At 38.1% G+C, this 9,815-nt stretch overlaps 2 protein-coding genes across 15 annotated transcripts in view; both read left to right on the top strand.

Annotated features, from left to right (window-relative positions):
* Positions 1 to 1,979: 1,979 nt before the first annotated feature.
* st6galnac2 (ST6 (alpha-N-acetyl-neuraminyl-2,3-beta-galactosyl-1,3)-N-acetylgalactosaminide alpha-2,6-sialyltransferase 2) lies at positions 1,980 to 6,939 on the top strand (the record flags this gene model as incomplete). The annotated part of the gene is given in 10 exon segments (XM_081708331.1): positions 1,980 to 2,044; positions 2,523 to 2,589; positions 2,691 to 2,862; positions 3,064 to 3,226; positions 3,641 to 3,749; positions 3,751 to 3,783; positions 3,916 to 4,019; positions 4,836 to 4,919; positions 5,026 to 5,131; positions 5,293 to 6,939. Coding segments are annotated over 10 exon segments (1,140 nt in total), but the record flags the coding sequence as incomplete, so codon positions are not given.
* caskin2b (CASK interacting protein 2b) overlaps positions 6,870 to 9,815 on the top strand; it is a 41,587-nt gene continuing 38,641 nt past the window's right edge. For 4 of the 14 annotated variants that reach the window (XM_081711025.1, XM_081711018.1, XM_081711017.1 and 1 more), the window contains exons 1-2: positions 6,873 to 7,167; positions 8,938 to 9,343. Coding sequence is in view for 10 of the 14 variants with exons in the window: in XM_081711018.1 (XP_081567144.1) it covers positions 9,250 to 9,343 (94 nt within the window). In the remaining 4 variants the exon portion in view is untranslated. Of the gene's footprint in view, positions 7,168 to 8,937; positions 9,344 to 9,815 lie in introns of those variants that run through there. The other 10 variants (XM_027009113.3, XM_027009112.3, XM_081711020.1 and 7 more) reach the window with 5 other exon arrangements.

Genomic DNA, 9,815 nt, shown 5'->3' with positions numbered 1-9,815 from the left:
AGCTGTAAAATATATCAGTATAAAATCTATAGTTAAAAAGTTACAGAAACAGCAAAAACTAATGCTTAAGACCATTATTGAAATAATGGTTAGATATTATTGTGGTAACACATATACACTAGTCATGAGCTAGTGAAACAGGGTTTTGACTAATCTTGATATCTGAATATACAAACTTGGGAATTTTATTGTTGGTCAGTTTTTTGTTGTTTTTTTTTTTTTACAGGGTTCAACGGGAGCAACTATCTGCCATATTCAAGCTTCTGAGGGATAACCATGAAACATTTGGCGAGGTGACTGAGGAAGACATAGAAGAGCAACTCAAACTGTATACATACTAGCATAAGGCAAGACTCACAGTGTACTAATTATACTATCTGCAGGGAAACCACGCTGAGTGCTAGCAAGTTTCTCAATGTTATCTTCTTCAGGTTTCGTATTTATATTCAGATTAAACATTTTGCATTGCTGGTCCTGTTTGCACAAAGCTCTAGAGATGTATAGGGCAGTAATTCTCATACAGATCTACCAATACTGGTTCCATAAACAATTGATTATATTCCTTTTGATTCTTCTGCACACTCCCATTCTAAACAGGAAGTATATTCATCCTAAGACTTCCACTGTGATACATGTATGTGGCCTTTTCATACAACCCTGCATGACATGAATTTGCTTTGTTAATACACTATATAAGAGCCTGTTTGAAATCTGATGTTAATGGCTAAAGGATAATAGAACTGTCTCTAAGTGAATCAGCATATTAATGTCACTCTAAATTTGTAGTTTTAATGTGATAAGCAGTTATGTGCAAGGAAACAAATTTTTCTTCACAGACTGTACCTACTTATTACTGGTGATTTTACAGTTATTCATTGGCTAAAGCTGCATACTTCAGGAATTGTAATAAAGGTTTTATATCTTCACTCGAGTCTCATTTTTGCATTACTGGGATTGCAGTAGTTAGATATAATGCTTTTTGTCATGGTATATATTTTCCTACATAGGGCCCTTTTGTTGATCACAATACAAACATGTAGCCTTTTTGTTTTGGTAACTTTTAATCTGATTTAAATTACTTTTATTCATATATCTCATTCTCAAGGAAAGGTCATAATGAAAAGCTTTTACAGCCCCCATTGTTACTAGGTTGTATATGACATATGTATATGTATTCAAGCCTCAACAGGTCCTGATTAGTTTCCAGGAAGAATGTGCTACGTAGGTGCTACGAGAATTCCCCCCCATGGTAAGACTATTTGACAGACAGGTCATGCAGGATGGCAAACCATCTGGAATACCAGGTTTTGAAAGCTTTTTAGAACTAACTTTAATAGAACCTCAGTGGAACAAGAATTTAGTGGAGAAAAAATTCACCTAAAATAAAGCCTGCATGAATCGTGTTTTATAGTGCTATCGCACAATATGAATAGTCTATCTGCCAGAGTGCCTTATGATTACAGCAACACTAACATATATAAGCTAATACAGATACAGATTTTTTAAAATCATATATCATCTTAGTTTCTTTGCACATGTGTATAACTGTACTTTGCATAAAAAGTTGTTCAAAGTTATATGGAAACATGAAAGTGCATAGGAGCCAGCTTCAATCTTGACTCGCTATGCCTAAATAATACCGCTCCTATCTATTTGCCTGCCGGCTTGCTTGTCCGTCAATCCGTTCGTCTGTTTGTGTATTTTGTAAAGGAATGAAAGTCAGCACCGCAGAACTTTTTTTTCCTTTTACTAAAATATAGAACAACTACGTATATTTCTTAGCACGTGATGTTGAATGTTGTCTCAATGCCACTGTTTTCCGAACCTTCCCTTCTTTTATTCGCGTCCGGAAATGCCGAGCTGTCTTACGTCGAACGAAAGTTCTGCTGGTAAACCAAAGCAGTATCAGGTTTAAAGAGTGGAAACGTAAATGTACAACGTTTGTATGCTTCAGGAATGAAAATACGTAAATACTCGTACATGTTGCTCTTTGTTACTCTAATCTGCGCTGGAATTCAACAATTAATGTCTCTGGATACGTGAGGTAAGATACCTTGACATCCCGCCTTCAGTTTGATGGGCGAGCATTCTGGTCAAAAAAATGAAAACTTCTTAAAACTTTGGGATACAGTCTTGCATTTAATTACCATTGTTTTAGTAGTCTCCGTCTTTCCTGAAGTTGTATTATTTATTATTATTATTATTGTTGTTGTTGTTGTTGTTGTTATGTTATTATTGTTGATGTTGTTGTTGTATTATTTTGTATATACAAAAATAGAGCGTATACCTCTTGCCATTCCTTTATCTTTTTAGTTTCATTTTGTATTTATGGTTATCAACAGTCATTGAGTGAAGAACGCATCCTATATTGCAAAAGCGGTCCTACGCGTCAATATTTCGTTAGTTTTGTGCATTTTTCAGCGCAATGCAATTTGGGGGTTTGGGAGTATTGCAGAATAGAGGCTTGTCTCTTGTGACGGCCGAAAAGACATCTCATGTGATAAAGTACGTGCCTCCTACAGGTCGATATTTTTTGGTAAAGGCAGCTGGGAAGCAGTAGACCTCATAAAAGAAGAAGAAATACTTACAGTAGGACAATCTAGGTGGTTCAGTGCATGCAACACATATTTGACATAATGGTCGATGCTATGGTTTGTGTGAGATGGCCTCTGTTTTCTCTTCCCCTCTAGCGTTTGCTGTCCTGCTCCTTACAGTGGACAGTGAGGCAGAATAGCTATCTGAAGAAGTGCTTCAATTTCTCTGTGCATGTGCTGCAGTGGGCAGACAGTTTTAACCAGTTCAAGTGGCAGCGGCTTCAATACGCTCCTCTGCCATATGGCTGGAAGGATGTTTCACCTGAGGGTAAACCCTCACCTTCATGTACTGTCTAACAGACAGACAAATGTTGTCATCTAGGATTCCACAAACTCACCTGAGTTGGGTTTATTCGATTAAGACTAAATGTAACTTTGTGTGAGATTTGAAGAATATTTCTTGAAGGCAGAAGAAATATCTTATGCAGGTTTATTCACTCTTACTCAACCTATTCCCCAATGCCACCAGTTGTGAGCACCACCCTGTCCCTGCTCCAGAATTCTTCTAGCAGTCGTCTGTTTGAACGGAAGTCCCCAGACCAGTGTGTGCGTTGTGCAGTGGTAGGCAATGGAGGAATCCTCAACAGTTCAGGACAGGGGAAAGCCACTGACAGTCACGATTATGTCTTCAGGTTTGGGCATTCTTTTGGTGCCTCTTTCTTCTTTTTTAACTTCTCTTCCTCGTGCCTCAGTTTTAAGGCTGTATTTGAGCATTTCAAACCCCTATAAATCTATAAACCCCAGACAGATATTCTGTCCATACTGAAGAGATTGTATGTTTCCATTGTTTCTTTGTAAGTGAAACATTTATCTTAGTCTTGGTTTCAGCCATTGTGATTTCAAGTATAGCTTTTGCGAATGTTTGGTAATGGGACTTTATGCAAAATGACACTTGGTATTCCTGCAAAAGAGACATGTTTTTCTGTCAATGCTTTTTTTGGTGTTGAGAAGTGAATGTAATGAAAGCTCTTAACAGAGCTCAAGGCTGCCTGACCAAAAAGTAATATTGAATTCCTGACAAATTAATAAATGTCTGCCATTTTCAGAGTGAATGGAGCAATAACCAAAGGCTTCAAGCAGGATGTGGGCACTAAAACATCTTTCTATGGATTCACCACAAATACTCTGAAGAATTCCCTCAAAGCATACTGGGCTTAGTGATGGCTTCACTATGGTGTCACAAGACCCAGTAACTGATGACTTTTGCTCAGAAACTTCAATATAGGCTACTTTGACAGGTAACTTATTTTTGAAATAATGTGGCTCACATATTAAATAAAGCTAAATACTGTTTTCAGAATTGTATTTATTTTTACCTAAGGGCATTTGCTATGTCTTCATCCCTGCTAACATCCAGGACTATGTGATGCTGGCTGCTGCCATCCAAGGTGCCGCTGTGCCATCAGGATACTATGAAGGAGACCAGTAAGTGTTTTGAAGCAATATACAGGCTCTATGATGCAGCTTTGTCCAGTTGTGTCCTTTTTTTTATACCAGCAGTAGGTAGCAACATATACAATATTTTCCAAATGCCTTAATTTTTCAAATGTCACAATGCTACTTCACAATATGAGCAAATGATGTCGCCTATGATTAACTAAAGTACAGGTTTTCTATCTTCAGCCATACCATATTTAAATTATTGTTTATAGCTGCATGTAGGGCAACATTGCTTAAAACTCAGAACTATTTGAAGAAAGAACCTCACAGTACAAAACAGATATCCTTAGATGTGTTGGGGGGGGGGGGGTGTATTAGTAGGGGTAAGCCTACTATGATTTTTTCGTTACAAAACACAGTTTGAAAAAACATGAAGTGACTTTTGCGTATCATATTTTCATGAAAGGTAGGTTGTTTGTAATGGTTTTGAGCACTAAAACTGTCACCTATTTTGATTGTGCTTAAGCCCAATGAAAAACCTAATCAGTTCCAAAGCTATCTTGGAAGGTTATGCTATGCATGGTTATAAATGATGGCAAATTTATGCTAGTTGTTAAGGTATGGATTGAAAATAGCAGATTCTTTAAAAGGTCATCAGTAGAGCTGACCTTTTTGTTTTAAGCTGTTTTTTTTTTTAGAGTTTTAAGATTGTATTATTCTTCAGAAGTTTTCAGAAACTTTATAGTTTAAACATTTTTCTTTGTTATTCCTGATGGTAGTTTTTATACCTTTCTGGGTACAACAATGATTTATTTATTTATCTATTTTATTTTCATTTATTCCTTTTATTACATGGAACAGACCTTCTATGTATTTTGGAAACAAGCATTCATTTGAGCACTTCAGAATGATTCATCCATACTTCACTGAGTATGTAACAAAGAGGTGAGATCCTTCCTGTCTAAGTAAGACAACTTGGCAAGTCTGTATTCTTGAAACATTCTCTCTCTGACATTCAGTGGGCCTAATGATGTGATAATATAATTGACAGGTTTTTGAACTCTCCGTATTTGAAGATGAGGTACAGAGATTTCTACATGCCCAGTACTGGAGCACTGATGCTCCTGACTGTCCTGCATTCCTGTGACCAGTTCAGTGTTCTTATCGCCTTCTAAACTTAAAGGCGCATACAACTTTTTCAGGTTGTGATTCTCTCTCCTTATAGGAAGTTACATAAAGAGTGTACTTATACAACATATATTGAGATTTAATATTTTAAAATGGAAGCAAAATCTGTTTTCTCTATGGGCTTTTTCAGTTGTCTGCATATGGCTTCATCACGCAGAATTATGAGGGATTCTCCGACCACTACTACAATGCAGTTAAGAAGCCACTTCATTTCTACGCCAACCATGGCCTGCTCATGGAGGGAACACTGTGGCAGCTGCTTCACTCCTCCAGAGTCATGTGGCTGTACCAGAGACATGGCAAGAAGGGGGGCCTTTCTAGATGGGCAAAAATGAAAGGCAGTCCTACATTTTTTTTTCCTCAGTAGTTTTTTTTTGGTCTTGATGTTGGCCACAAGATGGCACCTTCCTAAACTGATTTATGTCAAAGTGGTGTGTTTGAAGTTTTCAGTACCATGTTTCATGAGTGGCTCTGTTTGTGCTGCTGTGTACAGATTTGTTCAGAAGTAAATAAATTGTTTCATCCAAGATAGAAAAGTAACCCATAGTAATTCAACCTGTTATCATTCTCATTTTAACCACTCATTGGGTGAGTAAGCTTTATTTATAGTGTTGCTATTGTTATTGTTGTTGCTATAGTCTTACCTTGGTAGCAAGTGTGGAAAATGTACTACCTGCTACCAACCCCCACCTTCATCTACTGGTACTTTTATCAGAAATAAGAATTTTACTCCTATTGATGGGAAGGAGGAAACACTGATCCCTCATTTGAGAATGATATCTGTGCACATGCTGGTGTGGTCTGTGAATATGTGGGAGTTTGATTTTATGAAGTTGGGGTAGCATATTTGTGGGGTCCTACCTTATATTGGAAAGCCATGTTTGAATCACACTCCCACTGCTCTGTAACCAGCCTCTTCATGCATATAAGGTTAATTCCATTGTTATCATAAAATTCCTTCAAATTCAATAACATCCCCCACTTGTTATGGTTTACTGGCTTTAAAAAACTAGTCCAGATTTTTAACAGGTAACCAGTCATCTTACCTGCCAGAAACCCCAAATTAAATTAAAGAAAGTACTACAATGCCAAACTTCTAGTCTTTTGTCAGAGCTAAGGCTATTACAAATGTCTGTCCAGATGGGCTATATCATCGAGTTTCCACTCTCCTATAGCCCGCTGACCAACTACTCAGTGGACGCTGACCATGTCATAAAACCTGAAGGCTACATGTGTTGTATGGAAGAAGTACCTCTGACCTCTTTTCTGATAGTACTGTGAATGCATGAACTGTATGCTGCCCAAACCACAAAGAGTGGGACAGATGGGAAACAATGATCAACTGATGGGATATAACAGCTAGATAGTGTGATCCCGCGTTCCCCTTCGAGATGATTTCAATGTCAGTGGCATTCCATTTCAAAACTGTACGTTCACGAACCGAATGAATTTTAACGTAAATGAACGTTTACGTTTTGTTGGTGTTTTTCAACAGATTTTTACCGTCCAAATAAGCCTAATCTTAAGCTTTTATTTATTTCTTTTAAACACATGTTGCTTTCAGACTGAGCCCTTCGTCTCTGGTGCTGGGGGTGCTGCTTTCAGACTCAACTCACCGTCTCTGGTGCTGACACAGGCGACTGCGCAGTAGGAGGGACAAATGTTCTGTCGGAGTGGGTTTGGCGAAGTGGCAATGTAAATCGTTGCTAAGAGGAGTATTCCGTTTTTGTCGACGAAATGTAGAGAGTAACTCATTAAAAGTTGCGAATTCCTCTATCGGATTATTATTTACGTTTAGTTACATGAAGTGAATGTAGTAGTCGAGTGTATTTAGTACAACCACAACTACATTTACCTGGAAGTGGGACTACTTTTCATCTGAAAGTGAACAGGAGATTTCAAGGACCTTGGACGCATTAACGTTAGCTAGCTGCACTGTATGAAGCTGCTGGTTTGACATTAAACAAGTTGCCATTTTTTGCCGAATGTTTTACCCAACCTAAAGGTAAAACATTGGAAGTTATTCACTTTTGTATATGCTGAATTAATTTATAGCTGAACTTAATATAGTGAACTTTAGCTACAGTTTATAGTTACCATGTTGTCAGATCCCGGTCAGGTTATTAACTTCTAGGTTAGCCTGCTAAGTTTGATGTCATGAGGATAGTCTGATATTTTTCATCAAGAACCAACTTTAGTTTAGGTAGCTCCCTAGCTAGCCACTAATTTACTGCACGGGGGTGCAACGGCTGATTTTTTATTTCATTTTTTAAATATAGCTTGTTGTCTCTAGCTGGCCAGCCAACTAACGGTAGATATTTTATCAAAGTTGCAACATTGACCATGGTGTATTTAGGAACGATCGTCTAAATCAGTAACTAACCTTCTAGACTGTTCGCTATAGCTAGAAAGCAATTTCTCCCATAAACGTGTGTAAACATCTTGTTTCCACTTGGAACTATTAGCAGGATATGAATCTTTTGTGTTTACCCTGTGGGGTCTCTTGATTTAGCTAGCTAATTGAACGCTAATTTAGCTAGGTACCTATTTAAAGAGCTACACGTAATGTCTTATGTATTTTACATCCTAGTCCAGTTAACAATTGTGCTGATTAGCTATTTTAGTAGAGGTTTACTTCAGTTTAAATATCTTAAGGTCGGCAAAGATGAATATATTGAATATATATATTGAATATATATTGAACTGGTGAATATATTTCAATGGCAGTTAATCTTTAAAAACGGCACAGTAGTTTTATTGTCATGTTATGGCAGCGAAATATTGTCATGAGCAGTCAACATTGACCACTTCCATACCCAGCAGTATGTATGACCCATCGTGGTCTAGTCACTGTAGCAGATAGCTAATTAGTGACAAAGTGTATCTCGTGTGAATTTCACGGTAGACTAGTCCACATAAGCTACTGTGTAGTTACCACTATAAGATGCATTATTAATACTATAATATTATGTAGTTATATCTACTATACTTACTGTCTCACAAGGGTTAGCTAGATTTATTGTGTCATCTCCCAAAGTGCAAGATTTTGTTGCAGTCATCTTTATCACTGCATTCCACAATACGACTAATGCTTTTTATAGCATGAGGGCACTGCACCCTATGGAGAAAAGTCATGTATTAAAAATAACAACACAGCAATATGAACAAGTGTGAAAAGATTCTCTTGACAACAAAAGTAGGAAGGATATGATTACTGTTATTGAAAGTTATTGAAACTTTGAGTTGCCTACAACATTGCTGTATGGTTTATTTGACTTTGATATTTTTGAGGTTTTTTTTAAAAATCTAAAAATTATTTTGCAATTGATAACCCTTGCCATGTGTATTTCAGAATCACTATTTGAATTGTGCTTTTCGAAGCTCCATCTACTTTGGTGCATGGGCCTAAAGCTTTGCTCTTGAGCAGGCTTGAAGAAGAGAATTGTGTCATGATAAACTACTATGTGAAACAGCTATAAATTCTGAGCTCTTATGTATGCTCTTTCTCTCTGGGGTTAGTGTGAAGAACAGGTCTTCGCTCTGATCTCTTTGTAGGAGGAGTGTGGGAGGAGACTGGGCTTGATGCCAGCCTCTCATGTGGGTGTGCAGGGGAGGGTTTGAAATGGAGGGAAAAATCCAAAACAAATTCTACACTGATGTTAAAATGTTGCTTTTCCTTGAGCTTGAGTTCCACTAACACCCCCTGATTCACTGAGCTTGTGGTCTGTTTTAACATGGAGACCTCACCGATATACTTCTCGAAATCCATTTTCAGGTCCCAGTCTGCATCACCACTCCAGCCACCCAGTACTGTGGCAACAACTCAGTCCAGACTGTGGAGGTCTCAGAACCAGACACTCAGAGCAACTGCCATACAAAGAAAAAGGTGGTACAGATATCCTCTGGCTACTGGCTTCCTAATTTGCCTTTCCTAATTGCCTCTCGCCACTACTGGAGGTAGCACTGTGGAAAGTGATTGGGGAAAAGTATTGTGCAACAGGTTTTCACTTACTGCCAGTACATGGAGATGTGAGAGAGGAGCAGGACTCTTGTGGGTCACTAGCGGAATTCAACCCAGCAGGGGGCCATGGGAAAGGAACAGGAGCTTCTGCAGGCGGTTAAGAACGGTGACCTGCTCTCCACACAAAAAATACTTGCGAAGCTCAAAACCAGCAGAAGCAGTGAGTACCTCTCGTACACGCAAACGCATACACTATTTTGCTGCAGGGTAGATGAGAAGCAAATGGGACATCTGCTGGTTATTTTCCGTTTTCTCCGTTTGCATTTACGGAGGAAAAGTCATAATGATCAAACACATTAACATTGCAACTTCATGTTTATTAACTATTGTTTGAAATTTTCTGTGTAGCTGTAGCTTCTGTAGTGCTCCTGTAGCTCACCTGGAAAGGTGTGTGCACCATGGGTTATGGGTTTAGTTCCCATTGAACACACAAGTCGCTTTGGATAAGATCATCTGACAAATGCTGTAAATGTAAGATTTCAACAATGGGCCAATTAGAGGAAATAAAGGTCACCTAAACCTAGCTGACACATGTACTATCACAACTGTCTAGTCATCCCATTCACTTCTTTGACCATTATATACATTGAACATTTAATCTACTTTTAATATGTCATATATATTATATATTA

The sequence above is a fragment of the Electrophorus electricus genome, chromosome 3 (assembly GCF_041902795.1).
Source record: "Electrophorus electricus isolate QZ-2024a chromosome 3, ASM4190279v1, whole genome shotgun sequence".
Classification (NCBI taxonomy): Eukaryota; Metazoa; Chordata; class Actinopteri; order Gymnotiformes; family Gymnotidae; genus Electrophorus; species Electrophorus electricus.
Note: the sequence above shows the minus strand (reverse complement) of the source record. Positions and strands in the feature narration are given on the sequence as shown.